Source organism: Cricetulus griseus, chromosome 3 (assembly GCF_003668045.3).
Source record: "Cricetulus griseus strain 17A/GY chromosome 3, alternate assembly CriGri-PICRH-1.0, whole genome shotgun sequence".
Classification (NCBI taxonomy): Eukaryota; Metazoa; Chordata; class Mammalia; order Rodentia; family Cricetidae; genus Cricetulus; species Cricetulus griseus.
In genome coordinates this window covers 74215741-74242872 of record NC_048596.1, presented here as the reverse complement: position 1 = coordinate 74242872, position 27132 = coordinate 74215741, and the positions used below count along the sequence as shown (strand labels likewise).

Below are 27132 nucleotides of genomic sequence, written 5' to 3'. Positions count from 1 at the left end.
CTTTCCTGACTAGGCAGTGGTGGTGAACGCCTTTAATCCCAGCACTTAGGAGGCAGAGACAAGCGGATCTCTGTGAGTTCAAGACCAGCCTGGTCTACTAGTTCCAGGACAGCCTCCAAAGCTACAGAGAAACCCTGTCTCGAAAAAAATATAAAAAAACACTTTCCTGACTAGGCAGTGGTGGTGCACGCCTTTAATCCCAGCACTTAGGAGGCAGAGACAAGCGGATCTCTGTGAGTTCAAGACCAGCCTGGTCTACTAGTTCCAGGACAGCCTCCAAAGTTACAGAGAAACCCTGCCTCGAGCCCCCCCAAAACAAACAAACCACTTTCCTCCCCGAGTTGCTTTTGGTCATGGCGTTTCACCAAAGTAATACTAACCCTGACTAAGACAGCAAGCAAGTGCAGGCTTGTTAGACATGCTGAAAGAGGTGAGGTGACCTCTGTAAACCTTCGAAGCTTTCCCCCAGAGCAGGTGTGCACTGATGCATCACTGTCCTCACTGGTGGTGGGGAAGCCAATGGGAGTGCTTAGGTTTATGCGGGCTGGCATCTTCCCTTCTTCCCTGAGATGTCCTTTGCTCTTTCTGAGGCCAATGCCCCACAATTAACCTGGTAGGATGCCTAACACAAAATTTAGCCACAGAATAATTGCAGTGCCTAAAGAGATGGTAGTTAAAGTCAGGGAGGAATATTCTTATCCCCTTTACTGCAATTAGAAAAGGGGAGGGGGGCTTTCCAGACAGGGTGAGTGTGCATTCCTTTCTCATAATCATTCTCCAGGATCTAGCCAGAGTATAACACGAGTAATAAAAGACCCAGAGACAGATGTTGGGGTTCAAGCTTCAAGATGAAGGTCAGAGATGCAAAACAGCCAGGCCAGTAGATCTTAGCTCTGCCAAGCTGAAATGGCAGTCCTGTCTCCATGAATCCTCAGAGGCAAAAGGCTCTCAGTTCTTGTCTCCTCTCCCTCCTTTTATTCCTTTCTCTGCCCAGCCATCAGTCCTGTCTCCACCTCCTTATGCTGGGATTAAAGGCAGTGAGCTCTGTACTCTTTTAGACTGACTTAATCTCGTTTAGCCCTGGGTGGCCTTGAACTCAGTGAGATCCATCTGCCTTTGTCTCCTGAGTCCTGGAATTAAAAGTGTGTACCACCACTGCCTGGTTTCTATAGCTAACTAGTAAGGCTGCTTTGCTATTTTGATCTACAGTGACTTTAAGAAACCATAAACAATATATCATCACACCAGAGGGACTGTCACAGGTGAGGGAAAGAGGGAGGGCCTAAGAAAATATGCTATCTATTCTAAATCTCTTATTCTGTCTGTGTGTTTAAAAAGGAGAATCCTGGGGCTGGAGAGATGGCTCAGTGATTAAGAGCACTGACCACACTTCCAGAGGACCCAGGTTAAATTCCCAGCACCCACATGGCAGCTAATAATTGCCTGTAACTCCAAGATCTGACACCCTCACACAGACAAACATGCAGGCAAAACACCAATGCAAATAAAACAAAAATAAATTAAAAAAAAAGAAAAAGGAGCCGTGCATTGGTGGCGCACGCCTTTAATCCCAGCACTCGGGAGGCAGAGGCAGGTGGATCTCTGTGAGTTCGGGGCCAGCCTGGTCTATTGAGAGTTCCAGGATAGGCGCCAAAAGCTACACAGAGAAACCCTGTCTCGACCCCCGCCCCCCAAAAAAGAATTGCCTGCCAGTCAGTTCCACAATACAAGCCAAGAAGTGATCTTGTTCTCTCAGAAAAGAGAGTCAATGAATCAAGGCAGGTGATGTAGAGATAGCATGTCACTGTAGAGAGTCGGGATGAAGATAGGATCAGGGACCAGTGAGATGCTCAGCAGGTAACTTCAGTAACCACCAAGCCTGATACCTGAATTAGATCCCTGGAATCTACTTGGTGGAAGGAGAAAACCAACTCTTGCAGGCTGTTCTCTGACTTCCACACATGTCCTGTGGCCTACACACGCCCTCCAGAAAAGCAAATAAAAAGTAATACTAGATTGTGCCAAATTAAAGTTAAAACTGTCACTTTTGGTTCCTCGTGAAGATGTGTGAACTCCAAAAGGAGCTGGCCTAGTGCTGCCACCTGCTGGGAGGCTAGGATCTGGTCAGCAAGGCACAGTGCTTTTCTGCTTTTGTTTTAGGCTTTGGGAGGTTGAGTTTTGGCTGAAGGACCTTAGGCAATCTGCTGGAGTGGCAGCTCTTTTGTATTGGCCTTTAAAGGGTGTGTGAGTGTGTGTGCACTTGTGGAAATCAGAGGAAAAGATGAAAGATTGTTTTTCTCCTCCCACCATGTTGGTCCCAGGGCTCAAAGTCAGGTTGTCAGGTTTGGCGCCTTTATCCTTTGAGCCATCTCACCTGCCTGTAAGAGCTTTTTTTCAGATATGGCTGAAGGGTGGACATGGTGGCATGTGCCTTTAATCCCAGCATTTGGAAAGCAAAGGTCTCCATAGTAAGTCTTAGACCAGAAGCTCTAAGTCAGTGGTTATGACCCCTGTGAGAGTCAAATGACCTTATCACAGTGGTTGCCTAAGACAATTGAAAAACATATATTAACATTACAATTCATAACAATAATAAAATTATAGTAATAATTTTATGGTTGGGTCACCACCACATGAGGAACTGGATTAAAGGGTCACAGCATTAGAAAGATTAAGAAGCACTGCTCAGCTGGGTGGTAGTGGCACACACCTTTAATCCCAGCACTCGGGAGGCAGAGGCAGGTGGATCTCTGTGAGTTCCAGGCCAGTCTGGTCTACAGAGTGAGTTCCAGGATAGGCTCTAAAGCAATACAGAGAAACCCTGTCTCAAGGAAAAAAAAAAAAAGCAGCACTGCTTTCAGGCTTCTGTCTGACCTTGTGTGATAAATATCACCTTGGAACCAATAAAACAGCAACAAGGTTCCTTTGTCTGACACTCATCTGGCTGTCAGAAATAGGATCTGGCAAGAAAGGCATCAAGCAGTGCCAGAGTGTAGCACTGGTCAGAAAGCATCAACTTCTTTACAATTTTCCCCATCCTCACCAGGGAATGTAGATACTTTTGCTTGTTTTAGCCTGTGAGCCAGACTAGCTGCCTCAAACCTCATTACTGTCAACATGATCTTAAACCAACACTATTAATCATTTATGTCTGGCTCCACATAGTAATTAAAACAGGTAAGTTTAAGCTTAACGAACAGAGCGGAGCTCTCCAGTTTATTAGTGTTGCACATTTATAATCCCATTACTTAGGAAACCGAAGTCGGAGGCAGCTCTAGGCAAGCCTGAGCTACAGAGGCCTTGAAACCTTGTCTTAAAAAAAAAAAAAAAAGTTTGTTGCTGGGCTGTGGTGGCGCATACCTGTAATTGTAGCACTTGGGAAGCAGATCTCTGAGTGTCAGGCCAGCCTGGTCTACAAAGCAAGTTCCAGGACAGCCAGGCCTGTTACATAGAAAACCCCTGTCTCAAACCTCCCCACCCTCCAAAAAAGTGTGTTGTAGGGTTGGGGACAGGGGAGATAGCTCAGCAGCAAAGAGTTATATTGCTCTTGCAGAGGACCTGAGTTTGGGTCCCAGCACCCACATGGGTGAAGTGGGGCTCTGACCTGGCTGCCTTGAGTATCTGCATGAACTTGAACATAAACACACCCACACTAGAAATAAACCTTAAAATCTGGGTGTGGTGGTGCACACTTTAGCTCCACCACTTGGGAGGAAAAGGCAGGTGAATCTCCATGAATCTGAGGCTAGCCCGATCTACATGGCCAGGTCCAGAATAGCCAAGTCTACGTAGTGAGACCCTGTCTCAAAACAATAAATGTTTAAACAAAAAATGAAAATGGTCTTAGATGGAAACTTAAGGCCAATTTTATTGTAGTTTGAGAGGAAAAACAAACAAACAAACAAACACTGCAGATAAGCTTCTGGGAGAAAAATGGGGAGGACAAAGTCATGTTGTTTTAGTTAGAAATCAAGAAAGCATCTGAGAATGTACCAGAACCTAGAGAGCAACCTAATGAGTCAATGTCTGTAAACAACTGTGCAGCTGGCTTGTTACCCCAGTGTTAGCACCTGGGCGTTCAGCTGCCTTTGTGATGCTACCTTTTGTTACTGTTTTTTTTTTTTTTATAAATATATATTAACAATTTATTTTTATTTCATGTGCATTGGAGTCTTGCCTGCATGAGGGTATTTCATCCCCTGGAACTGGAGTTACAGACAGTGTGAGCTACCATGTGGGTGCTGGGAATTGAACCAGGGTCCTCTGGAAGAGCAGCCAGTACTCTTAACCAATGAGCTATCTCTCGAGCCCCTACCTTTTGTTTGAAGTGTTTGATTCTTATCTGAGTTCTTCCTGAAGGGTTCAAAGCCTTTGCAAAACTTGGTTATGAGTACTTGGAAAACCAAGAGGTCTTGTGACTGAGAATTGCTTTAGCATTTGGTTCCTTCAAGGAACTCCAGATAAGAGGTTTTGGTATTCGGAATTGACTTCCTAAGATGTAAATTATGTAACAATGAAAAGGCCTTTTGGGAAGAATGTGTATATAGTCAGCCCACCAGAAGCTGATTCACCCTGCTGCTTTGCTAAGCCAAAATTCATTCTGACTGACCCTAATTCTTCCATGCAAAACAACACTGGCAAACTGCAGTAGAAAGGCTTCTAGGGGTCAGTGCAGAGCTCACTAAAGACATTGTCTCTTCTCTTTTTGGATGTTTGTTTTGTTTGAGACAGGGTTTCTAAACTGTGTAGTCCTGGCCTGCCATAGGTGTAGGAGTTTGCAGTGGAAACAAGGAGACACCAAGAAGCCTTTCTTTTGCAGTGTTCCCCCCACACCTTTTACTGGCAGTTAAGTACTCACTAGTGCTGTGTCTAGTAGCAAGCAGGTTTGAAACTGAGAGGCAATTCTAAGGGATAACTGACACAAGTGAGGTGCTCAGAAAAAAGTGTTCACTACAAAAAAGCTTTTTGGTTTGTTTGTTTTTACACAAAAATAAGTATCCAAGTTTATTGTGTCCTTTTCAAATAATTGAGGTGCCAGGGATCTAACAATCTGGTGTTGGGGGGTCCATCAAGATGGTCTCCAGTTCTTTCTGGGCACAAGCTCAAACTGCAGGCATGACATAATGCCTAGGAGGAATGTCTTTGGGGCAAAACCAGGCCACAAAGTTAGGGAAGCAAGAAAATCTGATACAGGGTCAGAGACTGCTCAAGCTCTGCTTGCAAAGCTCTTTGGTTTTTGCTAGCTAGTATATAAAGTGTGGAAAAATAAAAATGGTCAAGCTTAGGCAACCTGAGACCCCAGTTGGTAAACACTGGAATATTAAATTATATCCCTGGGCAGTTTTTGTTTGACAGGGTCTCACTATTCACTGTGCAAGCCAGGATGGCCTTGAACAGAGGTTTGCCTACATCTACCTCCTGAATGCTAGGATGAAAGCTTCTGCCACTATGTTAGTCTGATCACCCCTCTGACATATGATCTTGCTATAGCCCAGGCTTGCTTAGAACTTGAGTGTCTCTTGCTTCTGCCCCTCAATATAGGCCACCATTTCCAGATTCCCTGACTTCAACTGTTGTGGAGTCTGTGACTCCTGGGAAAAGACTATAGACTCAACTGAATTAGAATTAAAGATTTATTGATTAGTTGCTTGCTGTGGAATATTACTTTAACCAGGTAAAGATGCACTACATTTGCTCATGCTGCATGTTTCATTATGTAAGGATGTGCTGCTTTGCCTGCCTAAGGCACCTGATTGGTCTCATAAAAAGCGGACCACGGGCTGGAGAGATGGCTCAGAGGTTAAGAGCACTGGCTGCTCTTCCAGAGGTCCTGAGTTCAATTCCCAGCAACCACATGGTGGCTCACAACCATCTGTTATGAGATCTGGTGCCCTCTTCTGGTGTGCAGATATACATGGAAGCAGAATGTTGTATACATAATAAATAAATAAAATCTTTAAAAAGTAAATAAATAAATTAAAGACACAGCTAAATGTGGTGGTTCACACCTGTAATCCCAACTATTCAGGAAGCTTAGGCAGGAGGATTGCTGAGTTTGGATACACAGTAAGTTCCAGGACAGCTTGAACTTCATACAGTGTGATTCTACATGGAAGCAGAATGTTGTATACATAATAAATAAAATCTTTTTGTTACACATGTATATCCCATCCTTATTTTTAGTTTTAGCCTGAATACATTTGTTTCTCCAGAAAATCTGGAGGCCTCATGCAAATGGTCTGATTTCTGTGACCAGCTAGGAAGAGTGACTGGATGCTCAGGTCAAAGTCCAGTGACCTTGTTTATCTCAATCTTTTGAAAGAATACCTTTAAGAAAAAGTCCAGCTCTGAAGCCAAGGCTACATAGGGAACTGTCTGGGTTGGGGGACAAAAACAAACAACAAAACTTCCCCAAGCCAGCATTGGTGACGCACTGCACGCCTTTGGTTCCAGCACTTGGGGGGCAGAGGCAAGCTGATCACTGTTGAGTTTGAGGACAGATCGAGTCCCAGGACAGCAGGGCAATAGAGAAACCTTGTCTTGAAAACAAACAACCCAAAAAACAAAATTTCCTATCTACCGGGGACAAAAACATTTCTGAAATACAATCAGGAATCATGCAAACTCATAGAAAAATAACAAGTTTAGATGTTTCATTAATAAATAGTCTCTCAGTTTCTTAATGCTCACTTGTGATCATGGCAATTGGCCTGCACCAGTTAACAGTGAATCTGTGCTGACCACTGGACCACAGAGACTGGACTAATTTAATTCTCCCTGCCAGGCAAATCACTACCCACTCCACTTCAAGGTTCATTAAACCTTCCATATACTACACCCCATTAATCATATCCTGTTCAATATAATTACCTCCTTCACACCTCCCCCCACTCAGACAGGGTCTCTTTGTGTAGTCCTGGAACTAACTCTGTAGTCCAGGCTGGCCTCGAACTCAGAAATCCACTTGTCTCTGGCTCCCAAGTGCCGAGAGTAAAGGTGTGCACCACCATGGCCCAGTTCATATTCTTTATAAGGTGTTATGACATTTCCTGCTAATGTTGAAGGGTAGCCCTCTGAATTGAGGGGAATGCAAACTTCATCCTGCATCTGAACCTTGCACCTGTCATGTGGTGGAAACCCAGAAATGTTTGGCAAATGAGTCTGACATAGTTCTGTGGTAATAAGCAAACAATGCACAAGTATATAAATTCGCAACAGACCTTTAATGACTGGGGTGGGCTTAGGAATGAAAAGCTAAGTTAGTCCGATCACAGGGACAGAAATGGAGAACTCAGTAGGCTGTCTGAGACTGCTGCTGGCGGTAGCCACCACGGCGCATGTAGCCTTCGTTTTTCCGGTAACCATCCTTTTGATCTGCAGGAAAGGTGCATAGGAGAGAGGAGGAGCTGAGTGCCTGGGGAGAGACAAAGGTGCCAGGAACCTGGGAGAATGAATGAAGAGGCAGGACCACTTACCTCGGAAATAGCCACCATAGGTTCCCTGCTTATGGTCAAACACCCGTTCATTATTCTCGACTAGGCTGCCAAGCTTCTCAGCCAGCTGCAGAGCCAAGTTCTGCTGGGCAGTGGGCTCAGTTCGGTGCATCACCACTGTCTGTGTCGGCTGGTCCAGGGAAGCCTGATGGGAGTGAGAGGGACAGACAGGGTACAGATCAGACTATACTATACTGGCTTCTTTGTGACTCTACCTGCTCAACCACCTCCTCTCGCCCTCACCATCAATTCTTCATTAATGATCATCTTGCTGATGATGGAGTGAACAGTAGGTAGATCCAGCTCAAACATATCTGACAGTGTCTCCATACTGGGGAAATAAGGCAGGAAAAAGAGGGCAGTTAGGAACCCTGATTACAAAGCTGGGATTCTCTGTACCCCAAAAGTGCAGCCTACCTGATTGAGTCATAGACACTGCTGTAGGTAAAGAGGTAGGTCCTCAGTGACTCTTCCTGGATCTTCCTGTGAGGAGACAACAGAAAAGGTGAGGTCCTAAGGGAAGGAGACCAGACAATCTTTTCTTTCCCACTCACCATGGTTTCCCTTACTGCTCACCGAACTAGCATGGTGCGAACTTTGTCAGCCTCAGGGAAAAGGTCCCACACTTTCCCATTCATCTTTTCATTAATGATGAAACTGTGGCAGGTCTTCCAGTCACCCATCTTCATGGCCTTGGAGGCAGCAACCACATGCTCCCTCATTGACTCAGGAGGACCTGAAAGGGCAAGAATAAGGCAGGACTGAAAGAAACTTGAGACCATGATTCCTGCCCTTGTGAGTACTGTTTAAGGAGAAACACAGGCCAGGAGGGCAAATAACCATACTAGAGACTCTCCCAACTCTCCACTGCCACAAGACTGTACAAGTCACTTAATAGCTGAAGACACTGACTTTGGTGTGAACCAGTCCCTAAAGACGTTTCAAGGGATTGCGGAATTCCTTGAAACTGTTGACAAATGGTTGTTGTGTATATCCTCATGTGTATCTTTCTACGAAAAAGGTTCACAGCTTTTCATCAGATTCTCTTAAAGTTCCTTGACATTAAAAAAAGTTACTGGGTGGTAGTAAAGTGTACCTTTGATCCCAACAGAGGCAGCAGACCTAGGTGTGAAGCCAACCTGCTCTACAGAATAAATTCCAGGATATCCAGAGATACACAGAGAAACCCTGTCTTGAAAAACAAAAGTCTAGGGGCTGGAGAGATGGCTCAGTAGTCAAGGGCACTTGGCTGCTCTTCCAGAGGACCTAGATTCAATTTTCAGTACCTACACGGTGGCTCACAACCCTCTGTACTCAAGTCTCAGCAGATCCAACACCTTTTTGCCTCTGGATTTTCGGGCATACATGCAGGCAAAACACTTACACATAAAATACATTAAATAAAGAAGGCCTAAGATCTTGAGGCTGGACAGATGACTCTTCAGAGTCCTTACTGCACTTGAAGGGGACCCAGATTTGGTTGTCAGGATCCAAAAGCATCTATTAATTCCAGAAAATCTGATACCCTATTATGGCCTTTGCTGGCACCTGCATGCATATGGTGCATGCAAACACACACACACACACACATTAAAAAAAAAGTTTGACCTGGGCGTGGTGGTTCACGCCTTTAATCCCAGCACTTGGGGGAGGTAAAGAGGCAGGGGGATCTTTGAGTTTGAGGTTAGCCTGGTCTACAAAGTGAGCTCCAGGACAGCCAGGGCTGTTACACAGAAATCCTGCCTCAAAATCAAAACAAAGTTTAAAATATTTCAAATAGGATACTATTTACCAAATGATAGTCTTACACTGAAGAACAAGGTAGCTTAGAAACCATTATGTGTAGTACAAGGCTGGCCTCATGTTCTTTTTTTTTTTTTTTTAGATTCTATTTTTTTTGATTTATTATGTATACAGTCTTCTGCCTGCACACCAGCAGAGGGCACCAGATATCAGCTGGGAATTGAACTCAGGACCTCTGGAAGAACAGCCAGTGCTCTTAACCGCTGAGCCATCTCTCTGGCCCCTGGCCTCAAGTTCTTAATAATCCTCCTGTCGCTGGCTTCTGAATGTTAGGACACACACTCAACCGTACTTGTATTCCCTGTTAGGGGATATACGACACTGTGTGAAGATATACTGCTGAGACTGACTTAATAAAGAGCTGAAAGGCCAATAGCTAGGCAGGAGAGATAAGTGGGACTTCTGGGCAAAGAGAGGAAACTCTTGATGAATCTAGGTGTGACAGAATATAGATGAATAAAAATAGGTTAATTTAAGTTTCTTTTTGTTTTGTTTCGTAAGACAGGATTTCTCTGTGTAGCTCTGGCTGTCCTGGAACTCATTCTGTAGGCCAGGCTGGCCTCAGAGACCTGCCTGCCTCTGCCTCCCAAATGCTGGGATTAAATGCTTTCGATACCACCACCAGGCAATTTAAGTTTTAAGAGCTAATTTAAAACAAGCCTAAACTAAAGGCCAAGGTTTCATAATTAATAAGAAGTCTCTGTGTCATTACTGGGGAGTGAGGCTGCTGGGACATACAAAGACTCGATATATATGGTGCCCAATGTAGGGCTCAAATATCCAAACACAGGGCCTGAGAGACCAACAAAAGTTTTGGACAAGGAGCCAATTGTGGCTTCCTAGTCCTGCAGTTTCAAAGGCTGGTGAGTGCTCAGCATACAGAGGCGTGTCTACTGGCTGTTGCCTGCAGGATGAAGCCAGCTGCCAGGGTCATGTGCCAGTACCATATGCTAAACTCAGCTGCATGGCAGCTTGCATGACAGTCATGATAGTTTAAGACTTGTCTCATTTGATCTGAAAATGCTGCAGGCGCTTAGTGAAGCCAGGTCCAAACACAAAAAAGCCCCTAAAAAGGAACAGTTGTTTAAAAATGTACTTAAATGCTGAATTAAAAAAAAGAAAAAAGAAAGAAAGAAAATAGGTATGTGGAGTCATAGGAAAAATAGTTTAAAAATAAAGTCTTTAAAGAAGGAATAAAGTAAAGCCAGGTGTTGGTGGTGCACGCCTTTAATCCCAGCACTCGGGAGGCAGAGGCAGGTGGATCTCTGTGAGTTCGATGCCAGCCAGGTCTCCAGAGTGCCAGGATAGGCTCCAAAGCTAAGAGAAACCCTGTCTCGAAAAACCAAAAAAGGAATAAAGTAGTATAAAGAGAATAAGCCACACAGGATGGGAAATACACAAGAGTGTTTGGATCCTGTATGTTTTGTTGACTTTGATTTTTTAAAATGCTAATGTACAAAAGACAATAGCTGCTGAGACATAGGATTATGGAAACTGCTAAATTAACCATCTATCCATCCATCCATCCATCGCTATACTTTTTGGTTTTTCAAGACAGGGTTTCTCTGTGTTACAGCTTTGGCTGTCCTGGAATTAGCTCTGTAGACCAGGCTGACCTCAAACTCAGAGATCCACCTACCTCTGCTGGGATTAAAGGCGTGCACCACCATCACCTGACTCTATCTATGTATTTTAAGAATGTCTTCACTTCAGGGGCTGGAGAGATGGCTCAGCGGTTAAGAGCAATGGCTGCTCTTCCAGAGGGGCTGGGTTCAATTCCCAGCACCCACCTGTCTATAGCTCTGGTTCCAGAGGATCTGACACCTTCATACCAATGCATATAAAGTTAAATATTGTTATAAAAAAAATGTCTTCACTTCAGAATGGAAGTAAAAATGTGTTGAGGGAGAGATTATGCCTTTGTTTCTGCAGGAAACAAAAAGTTATGGTTCTCTTCAAAATTAATAAAGATCAGATTTGATTGGTGGAGACCTCCTGAGGATCTTGGCTACAGACATGAGGGATAAAGCCAAGAAAGACTACAGGACAGGTGATGTATATATGCTAATTATGGAAACAGCTTTGAGACCGAATGAGACATGAGACCAAAAGTACTAGACACCAATAAAGACAAACAGCCCAGGTGATCCAGCTTCTGAGAATTCCTCTGTTGCAGTTTCCTCAAAAATCTACATCCAGAACAACTTCAAAGCTGCTAGCTGAGATGGTGTAGCCTCATAGACTACTCCAGTCAGACTTCAGATAAGTCCTACATTTTCCTACCATAGTGAGACTAGACAAAAGCCACTCTCCCAGGACTTCACAATTATCTTAATTTTCTCTGGGTCCCCTAATGTTGCCATTACCCTCAGACAACAGGAAGCAGACTAGAGAACACAAAGCCCACATTCTCAAGATATAAGGGTGGGTGGCTTTTGGTCATCTGGTGGGTTATGGATCTTTGCCATCATTGGGGTGGTGATGGTTATTATTTGTTACTGGTCATGGTCAGGGAGAAAGCTGAACAAATACATAGAACTATATAAATGGTGGGATAAAGGGGTAGATTATCAAGTCTACTTTTGAACTAACTAGTCTCAAATATTTTACACTGGTATGGATTTTTGTATATTGATACAAATTTAAGGTTATTTTGTTATAAATATATCATTTCTACTCTTGTTTAGGTATTGTACCTATGTAGCTCACTAAAAAAATGTAAAGATCTAGTTCTTAAAAGCTATTTAGGATAAAGACAGATTAGTAGTTCTCTATAAGCCGGGCGGTGGTGGCGCATGCCTTTAATCCCAGCACTTGGGAGGCAGAGGCAGGTGGATCTCTGTGAGTTCGAGACCAACCTGGTCTATAACAGCTAGTTCCAGGACAGCCTCCAAAGCCACAGAAAACCCTGTCTTGAAAGAAGAAAAAAAAAAATAGTAGTTCTCTATAACAATCAAACTTATAGTCATGTTAGGTATGTTTTCAAGGTCAAACAGATATTTTAAATAGACAAATGGTCTTCAAAGACATACAGAATGTGGCATTTAAAATGTTTTAATAGCATAAGGCTTCTCATGACAGTGAAAAGTAAACTGGCAGTACCAGTTTACTTCAGAAGAGGATGACAGGCACTGAAGAACCTCCATATGGAGTGTTTTCAACATGGCAAAGCTAAGCAAGAAACTGCCCTTGCCTCCACTTCTGACAGTATGCCGTCCAAATTGGATGAGCAAGATACAAAAAAGGTGATTGCTGAACTTTGCCAAAACAAAGTAGGACAGTACTTCAAAATTCCTGCTACACAGAAAAGTCTCAGATATTCTAGGCCTGTGGGTCAAAGATGGATGCCCCAACATTACAGAGGAATCTTGGGTGACTCTCTAGGCAGCCAGCTGCTTCTGTCATTACTATAGTTTTGGAAGTTGCTTGCTCTGCATTTCCTGTTTACTCAGGTAATATTAATCCCTCTTGGGTCTAAGATGGGATTAAAGAATAGATAGTTTTCTTTAGTTATGCTAAAATGTAAATTAGGTATAAAACTCTGAACACATCAAGAAATGATAGATAATATAGTAACCTCTCCAAATTTGCCAAATACAAATGGACTGGACATTGTAAATATAATTTATACCTGATAATTGTTCTTATTGTGTATAGTTTTACCATGTTAGAGTGAAAACCTTTCCTTTTTAGACAAAAAAGGGGAAATTTTATGGGCTATTTGTACACTATATGAAGATATATTGCTGTGATTGATTTAATAAAGAGTTGAATGGCCAATAGCTAGTCAGAAGAGCTAAGTGGGACTTCTGGGAAGACAGGAAACTCTTGATGAATTTAGATAACAGGAGATGGAAGAAGCAGGATGAATGGTACATGTCAAAATACAGATGAATAGAAATCGGTTAATTTAAGTGATAAGAGCTAGCTGAAAACAAGCCTAAGCTAAAGTCGAAGCTCCCATAATTAATTAGATGTCTCTGTGTCATTATTTGGGAGTTGGCTGGTGGGACAGAGAAAGACTCATTACAATTACCTTTATGCTTTCCACTATATCCATGCATTGTTATTAGCATGTTTTACTCCTGAAAGTGGCTCATTTATTTTCTTTAAAAAGTTTTGCCTTGCACTGGAGAGATGGCTCAGTGTATAAAGTGTTTGAAGCCAAGCCTGATGCCCTGAATTCAATTTCCAGTACCCACATGGTAGAAGGAAAGAACCAATTTGCCAATTGTCCTCTGATCTCTACATGTACTCTTTGGGAGACAAGTGACCCCACTCCCCAAACAATAAACTAAACAAAAAATGAAAACACAGGTTTTATATACTGATTAGGGACCAGGCTCCCAAAAACTATCTTGAAGAACAAGTCAGAATCTAACTGGCATTTAGGGAACAAAAACAAAAACGTTCCAGCTCTACAAATGGGTGGCATATACCAATATGGCAGACACTGGGACAAACATGGGTTATGATCAGGCCCAAATAAAAAACACCCACTTTCTTGGATTAGCCTCCACTTTACCACTTTTGGTAAACCTTGTTTAAAAAAAAAAAAAAAAAAGCAACATTAGCCAGGCATGGCGACAATATGCCTTTGAACCCAGCACTGGTTCAAAGAGGCAGGTGGATATCTATGCATTCATTCAAGACCAACCTGGTCTAAACATGGAGACCTGTCAGAACTCACTCCTACAAGTTGTCCTCTGACTCCCAAGTATATATGCACACACACACAATAACAAGGATAGAGGCTCAAAGAATATCTCTACAAATCAAACAATAGTGCAAGACTAAATGGAAATTTTTTTTGTTTGTTTTTTTGAGGCAGTTTGGTTATGTAGCCAAGAATAGCCTCAAACTTGAGGTCCTTCTGTCTCAGTTTCCCAAGCACTAAGATTACAAGTGTGTGTAATCAGACCAGGTTTAGAAACTGTCATTTAGCGAGGAGACCTTGGAAATCTATGCGGCCTCTTGTAGTGGATCAATACTTAACGCTACCATAGCACTGGAATTTAGGAGCCCATCCCACATGGGGGGGATACTCCCTGAGCCTAGATACAAGGGGGTTGGCCTAGTCCCTATCCCAAAGAATATGACAGACTTTGAATATCCCCTATGGAAGGCCTCACCCTTCCTTCTGAGCAGAAAGGGTATGGGATAGGTAGGGCATTAGTTGGAGGGGCAGGCGAGGGGGGGAGGGAGAAGGACCTGGGATTGACATGTAAAACAATAATAAAAAAGAAACAGAGTCAGAGATAAAAAAAAAAAAAAAAAAGAAAGAAACTGCCATTTCAGGATTGTGATGAACCAGAAAACCCTTCTTCCTTATAGCTGTTACTTCAGTTCTCAAAGCTAGCTCCATAGGAAGGCAAGCCTAGGGCAACTAGATCGGACAAAATTCTATTAAGACACATGGAAATTTAGATTATCTTTGGAAGTTTTCCTAGAAAATAAAACACTATGTAAGACAAACACAATTTGATTTAAGGGGCATCTGCATTTGAGCATGGCCAAAGGACCAAAGAACCAACATGTAAGGGGAATTGACTACGGAACACTGTATAGTCATTTCCTGTCCTAGTGACTCATTTACTCAGCCTCTGTATGACAGCCTTTCAAAAGTGACCAAAGTATGACTGGCAGTGTATCTCAGTGGTAGAGTATAGTCTAGCACAAAGGCCCTAGATTCCATCTTTATCATCATTTATTTTTCTAAACATTTTTTGCCTGTAGTGGTGGTGCATGTCTTTAAGCCACTACTTAAGAGGCAGAATCACACAGAGGGTTTCTCTCACTCACTACTTGAGTCTGGTTAGGTTGAAAGCCATCAAATCTTAATGGTCCCCCTGTCTCTGCTTACCTGAAACTGGAGTTACAGTGTTTTCAGGGATTCCCAGCTTGTTACATAGGTGCTAGGATCCAAATCTAGTCGTCATGAATGCAGAACAAGCACTTTTAACCACTGAGCCATCTCTCCAGGACCCAAGCATCACTTAAACAAAACAAAAAACTACCAGGGTACACACCTTTAATTCTGGAACCATGGAGAAAGGCAAGTAATTCTTCTTGAGTTTAAGGCCAGCCTGTTCTACACTGTAAGTTTTAGGCTGGGCAGGGCTACATTTGTTTCATGCATGGGTAAGACCATGCATGAAACAAACAAACAAACAAAACATTCATCTAAGAAGCAAATGTTAAGGTTCTTGGATGATAAAACTCTATTATGTTTGTTTTGGCTGAAAGACAATGAGCATGAAGTTTAAAAAAAAAAAAAAAAAGAGGTACCAGTTAACTGTCGTTTAAATTCTTTGTAGTGTAGTTTGATCATTGGGTGAAAGGTAACAAGAGTACTCACACATCATGTTTTATTATTAATGCAAATTTAATAATTTTTTTTTCTATTTAGACAGGATTACTAAGTAGTCCTGGATAGCCCGAAACTTTCTTTGTAGACTACACTTATCTCAAACTCAGCATGTCTTGAATAATAAATTATTATTCTCAGAGACCATGCCAGGCAGAGGAGGCATCAATATAAAATATAAATCAAATGTAATCATCTTGTAAGGAAGTTATTCCATCAACTTCTCTTAATGCTATGGGCAAGCAAAGATGTCCAAAAGCAAAGATGCAATAAGTGTATATATGGGACTACAAAACGCCATACTCACCTAGCAGGGGCTGCCGCTCGCCTACCCGCAGTTGGTGATGGAACTGCTTGCTGATCATGCGTCGTCGGGCATCACTCTCATGGGCAGCCATGTAGGGGATCTCCAGGAGCATGGCAGACACCAGATAAACACACTCCAGAAGTTCCAGGTTGATGTGCAGATGAAAGGGCACCTGTCGGCGTCGCTCTACCTTCTCCTGTTCCTGGTTGCGCTCCTGTAGACTGCGCAGCAGCAGACCCTGGCCCAGAAGTTCCTTGGCACGACCACTTGACTGGATATCCAGAAGGGCATTGTGTGCATCCTTTGTCAGGCCTTGGCGGAAGGCACAGATGCCCAGCTGCACCATGGTACGGTTATACAGGATCTAAGCACAAAGGACATAGGTGATAGCCACAGGCAAACCGTTCATTTATTCAGCAAATACACTTAAAGCATCTACTGTTTTGAGCTGTAGGCTAGGCCAGAGAACAAATTAGGTCCACCTTCCATTCTAGAGGTGGAGTGTGCAGAACAAAATTACTATGAGTGGTAATTTATGTTAAGAAGAAAAATAATCTGAGGGGAAGATTTCGAAAGTTGAGTTTGTATGATGATAGAGGCCGGCAATTTGGTAAAGGCTTCATTGTGAAGAATAGCTAAAAACTAAAGCCATACAGATAAACAAGGATAAAGTCCACACTAGGAAAAGGAAATGCAATGGTCTAGATGAGTAACTGAACTAAGTATACTTGAAGAACAAGAGTCAGTAGCTGAGACTGGTCAAAGACCTTACCATAAATCAGGGAGTGGGCATGTATAAAGCAGGATTTAAAGACGGGAAACCATGGGAAAGTTCTGAGCCTTTAATCCCAGCACTCAGGAGGCAGAGGCAGGTGGATCTCTGTGAGTTCGAGACCAGCCTGGTCTACAAGAGCTAGGTCCAGGTCAGCCTCCAAAGCTACAGAGAAACCCTGTCTCGAAAAACAAAAAAACAAAACTAAAAAAAGTGATCAAAGAAACCAAGGGCTGAGCTGGAGAGATGGCTCAGGGGTTAAGAGCACTGGTTGTTCTTCCAGAGGACCCAGGTTCAATCACGGGCACCCACATGGCAGCTCAATGGTTAAGACTGATCTTCCAAAGGACCTGGATTCAGTTCCCAGAACCCTCAGAACCTACATGACAGCTCACAACTGTCTGTAACTCCTATTTAAGGAGATTCCAGCACATTGACACATAAATATTAAAAAAAGAAAGAAATGACCAGACACAGACTACAAAAAAAACAAAAAAAACAAAAAAAAAAAAAAAGTAACATGAAAGAAAAGAACCAGGCACCAGCCAGCCAAGGTGACACACACTGGCAATCCCTGCACTTGGGAGGCAGAGGCCAGCCTGTCTACAGACCTAGTTCCACGACAGCCAAGGCTGTTAAACAGTGAAACTGTCTCAAAAAAAAAAAAAAAAAAAACCAAAACAATAAAGCAATCTAACAAAAAGGTACAACTAAGACAAAAGATGCAAACTACAGCCTAAATACAGATAAATAAATGATGGCTGAACCCAAAACTCTAAGTGGATTTTAATGTTGTAGGATAGTGCACATTTTATGTCCATGTAGGAAAACATCAAAGAATGTTGGAATCTGGAAAAGACCAAACACTTATCTGAGTCTACTGCACTAGCTAAACAGGTGGTAATTCTTGTTGAGTCCATTTACCTAAAATAGAGGACAGGGGCCCAAGGCCTGGCTTCTCCTTCGCCATGAAGGCGAGATGTCTCCTCCACCTACCTGTACTGGTGGATCCGCATGCTGAATGTTGTCTTGTAGGTGGCTCATGAGCATGAGGTCACGGGCCTGATACCAGCGTGAGTGGAGAGCATGATGGTAGATATGGCAGAGGATGGCACAGGTACGGATCCGGTCTGTACGGTCCTTGGCATAGATGTATTTGCAGAGTCTTTCCATCAACACAGCTGAGTCCTCACCCTCATTTTCTGCTTGGTCTTGCTCAGACTAGAAAAATGGAAGATCTTAGTGATGGCTATCAGCAAAGACCATGGCTTTAAATGGCTTAGGCACCAGCAATGAAACATGGGATTCTTTCCAACCTCAGTGCAATCAATCCCTCGGATTGCCTCCCTGTTCTACTTCAGAAGTCCCTTGGAGATAGAATATTTACCCTACCATCAAGGCCTAACAGATAATGAGGACAAATTCGCACTTTTCTCACTCCTCACATGATTGCCAAGTACTCTTACCTTTGAGGACCCTTCAGGAGGAGTAAGCTGACGCTGATGGGCCTTGTAGTCGAACTTGTAGTAAGTGTGCAGGATGCGCCTCAAGTAGATTTGGCAGATTTCCTCAGTGGTACCTTTCTCCTCCAGGTAGCGCTGCACACGTTCAATGATGGCACATACTTGTGCTTCATCTTTCAGGTGCTCCACGTACTCTGGTAGGGAGGACATCCACTCTCATTTCAGATGTGACTACCAGCTTTCCCAGCCACTTTGGTTTGCCCTCTACAGTTACACCCTAAAAACACCATCCTCTCCCATTGGCTTACCATCTCACTGCCTAGGAAAGTATCTGAATTACCAACTTGGTCAACAAGGCCTACAAATCTAGCACTTGCCTCCCCAGGGCTGTCCTTTCACTCTGACTTTGCTTAATGCTTATAAAGTCCCTAAGTTAGTATTACCTCCTGTAGTGTTCTTCTCATCAAAGTCCCTGTTTACTTAGGCTTACCTTGGGAGTGAGGATCAGTATTTTGCATTATTTTGGTAAATTCTTCATCCATTCGTTCCACCAGAGTTAGGATGCAGCCGCGTACACGCAGTGGCTGAGGAAGTATGCAAAGAAGGAACACAATTAACTCAGGTTTCTATCCTAATCTCAATTCTTCTCTCTATATGACTTCCTGGATTTCCTGCCAATCCCTCCCTTTACCTGATCAAAATTGTGTAAGTTCTCACTCTCTTCCAAAATGTTCTCTCCAACAAAGATGTTGGAATGTGCAACCAAGATATCCATCAGTTCATTGATGCAATCTAGGCACATCTGCCACATCTCTGGCTGTCAAGAGATGAAACAACAAAGTTAAAGAATGGAATAGTGTTTTTGAGGAACTCTTTCACTAAGAATCACTGGGCTTTCAACTCGCAAGGCTGTTGTGGGCCCCAAGCCTTAAAACATTAGGTATTAGCCAGGGGGCGGGGGATGCGGTGGCAGGAGCGCATGCTTTTAATCCCAGCACTCTAGAAACAGAGGCAGGCGGATCTATGTGAGTTCAGGGCCAGCCTGGTCTACAGAGTGAGTACCAGGACAGATTCCAAAGCTACACAGAGAAACCCTGTCTTGAAAAACAAAACAAAATGCAACGACAATTAGGTATTTTCTCCTGAATACCCACCCCCAACTTAACTGTGATACTCTTCTGTTGTTCTCACCTTCATGTATGTGGCCAGGTTAGGGTTGTAGTCGTAGAGAGAGGCAATGATATTGAACTTGATTTTGACAATGACACCTTCCCCCAGGTTGTTTTCAGAAGCAATCTGAACCAGCAGCTGTAGCAATTCAATCTGGGTGGCACTGAAGGGACACAGAACTGGGTAAGGCTTTGAAGATAAATCTGCCAGTCTCTCCCTGTTATGCATGATGTCCTCTTCAGAACAGCAAAGCAACCAATTCCACATATCTTTACTATCTGTATATGTGTTTCTTGTTTTTCTATTAATTCTTTTGAGACAAGGTCCCATTTAGCCCAGGCAGGCCTTGAGCATATTATGTACCTAAGGAAAACCTTCAACTTCTGATTCTTATACCTTCACCACTCAAGTGCTGGGACTACTGCTGGTTTTATGTGATGTCAGGACTCATCCCAGGGCTTCATGTATGCTAGGCAAGCACTCTACCAACTGAACTACACCCCCATTCCTTGCTTCTCTTTTAAACCCCCAATCAAAAACAACGTAATGCTAGCCATCCTAAAGTACTACTTATAAAAGGTCTTCATTCTTTCAATCCTATTTGGTTACTTAATAACTAAACACAAATATTTCCACTAACTGTAACAGAAGTTCAGTAGTTCAAAGTTATAAAAGGAGTACCCAGCAGCAAATGGACTGATATGTCCCTAGTATACAACCATAGATAATATTCTATCAAAAGAGAATGATCTCCACATCAATGTTTACTTGTGTTGTGAAGAAAGCTTTCAAACTATGAAAACTTTACCATGGCCCAAGCCCACGATTCTCACCGGTCTGTTCCCTTCTTGCCTCTGGCCTGCAGAATCTCATTCAGCTTCTTGATGACAACAGCATGAGTAATCTCAGTACCCTTAGCAAACATTTTTGGCTTCTCCTGGGCAAAAACATATTCTGTCATATTCATGTCAACAGAAACCTGTTCTTGCTTTAGGCTCATTCCCACTCCAACCAAGTGGGACCTTTGCACTCTGCTAAAAAATCAATCTCCTTTACTCTGAAACCCTCACCTTAACAAGTGGTACGCCACCACGGACCCTTTCCCACTCCCCGCCTTCATTGTCCTCCTCTTCCTCATCCAGGCGCTTAGATTTCCTATCATGCTTCTTCTTGGCTTTGTCTTCCCGTTTCTTCTCAGCTGCTTTTTTGTCCTCCTCTGTAGTGGGTGCTCTGATAAGAGATGAGGGAGAAGTTTAATAAGCCAGGCAGTGGTGGTGCATGGCTTTAATCCCAGCAACTCGGGAGGCAGATCTATGCGAGTTCAAGGATAGGCTCCAAAGCTACAGAGAAAGACTGTCTCAAAAAAACAAAAAAACCAAGCAAACAAACCAAAAAGAATTAATAAGGAAGAAAATCCTTTATGCTCTATACTTAATTTTTCTCTAATTTTAAATATTTTTTGAGGGTTGGAAAATAGAAAATAGCTCAGTAACATGTTTGTGCAAGTATGAGACCTGAGTTTGATCCCTAACAGACATACCCCTATCCCTATGTAACAGTAACTAATGAAAAAATAATAATGGAAAGAGAGCAAGGGTAGATAGAGGTGAGGATTTGGAAAGAAAGGAAAGAGGTAAATTATGTAATTATGTTATAATCCACCACCCCCCAACACACATAAAAACAAGCCAGGTGTGTTGTTATACTATAAGCTTAGTATCCATCCCAGAGATAGATGGATCCCTGGTGCTCACAGCCTAGACAGCCTAACCTACTCAGTAAGCTACAGAACAACAGAAGCCCTTGTCTAAAAAAATAAGGCAAGGCTGGTCATGGTGACACACCATTAGGCTTTAATTGCAGCACTAGGAAGCAGATAGTGGCAGACCTCTTTGAGTTCCTGGCCAGCCTCATCTTTACAGTGAGATCCTGTCTTAAACAAAACAACTAACAAAGGTGGGTAGTTCCTTAGGAATACTTCCCAAAGTACACCTCTGACTTCCATATAGATACATGTTCCCACACAAATATATTCCACACAAAAATAAATTTTGAGGGTCTGAAAAGATAGCAATTAAGAGCACTGGTTGCTCTTCCATAGGACCCAGGTCTGATTCCCAGCACCCACATGGAATTCCAGTCTCAAGGGATCCAACACTACCTTCTGGTCTCCAGGGGCAGGGCACAAATGTGTTACACATATACATACATACATACATACATACATACATACACATTACACATACACATACATACACACACACACACACACACACACACACACACACACACACACACACACAAAGATTAACAAAAAATTGAGACAGGTCTTTTTTTTTTTGAGACAGGGTTTCATTATGTAGCTTTGGAGCCTGTCCCGGCACTCGCTCTGTAGACCAGATTGGCTTTGAACTCACAGAAACCCACCTGCCTCTGCTTGAGACAGGTTTTTGCTACATGCCCAAGCTGCCCTCAAACTTTTATTTTTGGTTTTTCAAGACAGCGTTTTTCTGTGTAGCTTGGAACCTATCCTGAAACTTACTCTGTAGACCAGGCTGGCCTCAGAGAGATCTGCCTGCCTCTGCCTCCCGAGTGCTGGAATTAAAGGGCTGTGCTACCACCATCCTGCCTCAGCCTTCTGAGTTCCAAAATTTTGGCTCACATTTTTCCTCAGCCAAGAGTCTATGAATGTGCAATGCATACTGCATATAGAATACCAGATACAATACATAGTTATCCAAGAACAAAAATGTAAAATAAAGAATATGAACCAATAATAACATTACTAGACGTGAACAAGTTTAAAAATGAGCTTCATGATTAAGTAAAGTTGAGAGTTAAAGATAATTAAGATAATTATCTTTATACTTTATATACTATGCACTAAAAAGCTGATTATCAGGAAGGGCAAACATAGGAATAACTAACTACCACTAACCACTGAGTGCCTACCACACAGTAGTCCTGGACTGAGCCACCTCCCATGCTCACTCTAACAGCTTTCCTAGGAGGCAAAACTGAAGACTGAAAAGGTGCTGCTTGCCCACTATCGCATAACCAATACATGCCAAAAAGTGAGATTTGTACTGAGAATGTGGTTAAACATTTGAACTCTGAAGTCTTCAAATCCTGTATTTTCAAGTCAAGCTTTATGACCTTATACTTGATTCTAAAATCCAGCTATAAAAGGAGTCTTTTCTACCAAAAGACTCCATGAAAACAAAGAGCAACAGCTTTCAAAATGATTGAAAGCTTTTCTATCCTCTCACTGTAACTCCCAAACCCATCACTTCCTTACTTTTTAAGGAACTTTGAGGCCAGAACAGTTTGCTTTCCTTCTTCTTCCTCTGAGTCTGAGTCAGAAGATGTAGAACTGGTGTCCCATTCTTCATCATCTTCAGAATCTTCGGAGTCCTCATCATCATCCTTTGAGGAAAGAGAGGACCAGGAGGAAGACAAAGAGACTTTCTTTGCTCCTCCTGCTGACACACACTCCAGGCATTACCATTGACAAAACAAGAGCACATATCATGGAATCAAAGTACTATGTGAAACAGACCACTAAAACTCAGGGATTACAAATTACCCCAAGGGAAGTGCCATATAGCTCCACATCACAGTGCAGGGCCTGGCAGTTAGATCCCAATTCACCCAGTTTTCCAATACAACAGAAAGCCGGTTGTCAATTCTCTACCTTTCACTCTCCAAATTGCAAGATTCTCTTAGATCAAATTTCTGCTTCCCAGGACCCAAATAGACTCTGGAAACAAATCATCTCCCAGTCTAACCCTGGATCTTACGTCCATCTTTTTTAAGAACTTTCGGCTGTCCCCAGAAGATTCTGGTTTCTTCTTCAAGAAAGCTGCAGCACTGACTCCATCATCATCTTCATCTTCGTCTGAAGAGCCTGGCAGGAAATGGGAGGAAAAAGACATTACAGGGCTAGACTGAAAAACCCATAACTTTCTAACTATCTGCAATAAAGGTCTCTTCTCTCACCTTCTGAATCTTCTTCATTTTTCTCTGCATCTTCATCTGCAGACTGCTCAGGGTTCTGCATTGAGGGAAATCAGAGAATTGGGATGCCTACCATAAGCTAGGAATGGTCACACCTTCAATCCCAGCACTCGGGAGGCAGAGGCAGGCAGATTTCTGAGTTCAAGGCCAGTCTGGTCTACAGAGTGATTTCCTGGAGAGTCAGAGCTACATAGTGAGACATCCAAAAATGCCTGCTAAATATAACCAATCTTCCTTCTCAAACCCAGACCATTTGTTATGGTTCTTTCTCTAGTCATGCTATCATGTACTAGTACTCTTTGGATTTTGTCATAGGATCATTTTCCTAGTTTGAAAAGTTAGCCTCTAGTTGACTCACCTGTTTGTAGTTTGTGATATGTGACTCAAAATCTCGGTTGTATTTTCGGATCTTCTGGCGCAAGGTACTCAGAGCCTTGGCATTGTTCTTGTTCATCTTCTTTTTCCCTTCCTTATCTTCCCACAGCTAACACAGTAAGAAAGGAGGAATAGTGATCAAGACTAAGCGGCACTCTCCAAAACTCAAGCTTTATAATCACCTTTTGGGGTCTCGCCATCTAGACACCATCCAAACTACCTATCAACAGATTGTGACTTTTTATTTGCAATGCTGAGGACTGAGCCAAGGCAAGCACCCTACAACTGACCTGTATCTCCAAACCCTAACTTACTTTTTGAAGATCCTTTATATATTACTACTACAAATACAAAACTGTAAGTAAAAGGTGACTAAAAACATAAAATACAAGCTGGGCAGTGGTGGTGCACCCCTCCAATCCCAGCACTCAGAGGCAGAGGCAGGTGGATCTCTGAAGGCAAGGCCAGCCTGGTCTACAGAGTGAGTTCCAGGACAGCCAGGGTTACACAGAGAAACCCTGACACAGAAAAACAAAACACCCGATAAATATAATCAAGTAATTGAAAAAAAAGAAAGAAAAAGAAAAAGAAAATTTCCCTCCTTGCTTTATCTTTATCTCATTTTCTAGGGCACACGATATATAATAAGGCAAAAAACCCCAGGAGGACCCTGGCTACAGGAAAGGAGCACAGCTGGGTCCACATCCTTCTGTATCCTCACGGAGTCACACCTCATTAAGATAGTCCTCCAGGTCAGCCAGGATTCGGATATAGAATCGGGGGACACCCTCCTTATCCACAATACTCTTGGCTTTCCCATATGCTTTTCCCAGGAGCTCAAACTCTTCTAGACACTTGGTGACATCTCGAATCTTCATGGCATTACGGATGGTTCGTATAAGGTTGGTCAGCTCCTCAAACCTGGGGGTTGGGGGTGGGGTGGGAATTCAATATCAGGTTGGTTGTGTCTATCATGAAGAAAGTAACATCATCACTCCCTCATCATCCAGCCTCCAGTGGCCTCACCTCTTGTCCTTTGCACTTCGGACAACTCTCTTTGTATCCTCCTCATCTTCACTCAGTAACAAAGGCCTGTATGGAAAAAACAGACCATCAGCCTTCATTCTTTACTTATTGTGATTCCTCTTCTTAGATGAAGCAGGTAAAGGACTGGGGCATCCATACCATCCTCTTTTCTGATCCCATTCTTCATACTCATCAGCCACAACTTTGAAGATGGCCTTTTGATAAACCCTGACAGTATATACAGAAGTATCCCCCCAAACAAACAACTGGAGAGCTTATTTACTATATGAAACAGCTAATTACAAAATGGCACATATGGCTATAGAAGTAACTAAGAAAGAAGCAGAGAAAAGGCACTTTCGACGCTAACAAATGGAAAAGTCTTCATGGAGCAGGAACCTGAACTGGTTCCTAAAAAGAAACATTTCCCAAAATAGGAGAGGCCACTAGTCAAGAAAAGTTTTAGTGAATTCTAGGGTGTTGGTAGCACATGCCTTTAATAACAACACTCAGGAGGCAGAGGCAGGTGGATCTCTGAGTTCAAGGCCAGCCTGGTCTACAGAGCAAGTTCCAGGACATCCAGGGTTACACTGAGAAGAAACCCTGTCTGGGGAAATAGATGGATGGATGGAGGGAGGGAAGAAAGACAGAAAGAAACAAACAAACTGGGCTGTAGAGATGGCTCAGAGGTCAAGAACACTGACTGCTTTTCCAAAGGTCCAGAGTTAAATTGCCAGCAACCACATGGCAGCTCACAACCTCTGTAATGAGATCTGATGCCCTATTCCGGTGTACAGGCAACCATGCAGACAACAGTGTGTACATAATAAATAAACAAACAAATAAATCTTTAAAAGAAAGTTTTAGTGAATTTTAACAACCATTTGCTTAAATTTCTTTTAAATGTGATGGGCCAAAACATTCAGTTAGCAACAGTTAATTCTTAAAAATTTTCCCTGATAATTTATTATACAAATAATGGTTTTTCACTTTGGAGAGTGTTACAGAATTGTATTCACATGGATATATATGTATATATATATATAATGTTATATGTGGTATTATATATTATACAATATATATTCTCATCTACAATTTTCTGTAAGTCTCTGTGGAGGTACATATAGTATTAAAGTACTATAGGCTCACAGCAAACATAATTAGTTTTGAGAACTGTTTCGGAATTTAAAATATTTTAGCTTGCAGGGATGGAAAGACAGTTAAAAAAAAAAAAAAAAGTGAACACAGCAGTCCTTCCGGTGAGCTCAGCATTGCCTTGGGCTCCCCTTCACTCCAAGCCCTGCTCAGTGTCTGAAAACCTGACAAAGGCATCTCCTCCCCGGACATCCTCCAGACCTACAGGGTATTTAAATGGCCTCCTAAAGAAAAGCTACGTGATTTTCAGGTTCCTTCCCCCAGTCTCCTCTTTGGCCGCTGGGAGATCATCCTGGAGAGTTTTAGTCATTAAACCTGGATTTTTAATTCTTAATTCGGCTTGGCTTTATTGGCTGCGCGGGCGGAGAGACTTAATATCAGGGTATACAAATCTTTCAGTAGTGAGTAACAACTGTCACGCAGGGCCAAACGACAGGACTTCAGAGCCACAACAGACCAGACACTATCAATCTCTCAATGTTTCCTTCCATGAATACAAAAATGTCACTGATGGCAGCTTGGTGCGAAGAGGTTTACAGGGAGAAGAGAGGGACACGGAGAGGCAATGTGGGGAAGGACCAGGCTTCTGAGACAACACCCAGCAGCGGGAAACCTCCGGTCCTCGGTCTTAGACCACGTCGAGGACTCCCAATTCGCTGCCTCCCTCTGACGCCCCCAGCCCACTCGAGCCCCCGCGAACTGCCAAACCCGTCCTCTAAGCGTCCCGAACTCACCGTCTGCCGTAGTTCCCCGAGACGGGCTTGGTGTCCAACTCCTCCCCGGACAAGGATGACTCGGACTCACTGTCCGAGCCGGTGGTGAAAAACCGCGACATGGCGACGGCGCTTAAGGGCTGAGGCGCGCGCGGCTGGAACCTGAGTCAGACCGCGGCGTCAGGGTCTGGGGACAACCGCGGGGACCACCTCCCCACCCCGACCCCTTTTCCCGCCTGCACGCCCTCCCCTTGTCCTCCGCGGACCACCAGGGGCAAGAAATACTAACTAACCAGCAGTGCTCCGAAGGCACGCAGAAGCGGCAAGACAGGCGCCACGCCGGAAGAGGAAATGGGTGGTGCGTCAGTTCCTGGAAGGGCTAAAGAACGCGCTAAATAACTACAATTCCCAGTGGTCTTTGCGCCATCCGGGGCCTTGGGACAAATTTGTTGTAAAGGTTTTGAGTTGCTG

General features: G+C 43.1%; 1 protein-coding gene across 3 annotated transcripts; it reads right to left on the bottom strand.

The window, feature by feature from the left end:
- Positions 1-7204: 7204 nt before the first annotated feature.
- Positions 7205-27099, bottom strand: LOC100754077 (eukaryotic translation initiation factor 3 subunit C). 3 transcript variants are annotated; one of them, XM_027404666.2, is made up of 21 exons: positions 26955-27099; positions 26683-26823; positions 24794-24859; positions 24499-24688; positions 23751-23876; positions 23375-23429; positions 23164-23282; positions 22674-22801; positions 20446-20605; positions 20209-20312; positions 19397-19538; positions 18897-19022; positions 18696-18789; positions 18209-18399; positions 17739-17963; positions 15971-16334; positions 8070-8229; positions 7911-7976; positions 7737-7824; positions 7476-7638; positions 7205-7374 (listed from the first exon to the last, which is right to left on the bottom strand). In XM_027404666.2, the coding sequence occupies exons 2-21, from the start codon at positions 26781-26783 to the stop codon at positions 7292-7294; spliced, it is 2751 nt and encodes a 916-aa protein (XP_027260467.1). In that variant the 5' UTR covers positions 26784-26823; positions 26955-27099; the 3' UTR covers positions 7205-7291. The 3 variants fall into 3 exon arrangements, with proteins under 3 accessions (XP_027260467.1, XP_027260468.1, XP_027260469.1); XM_027404667.2 differs by having other exon boundaries at positions 20209-20309; XM_027404668.2 differs by having other exon boundaries at positions 23176-23282.
- Positions 27100-27132: the final 33 nt, after the last annotated feature.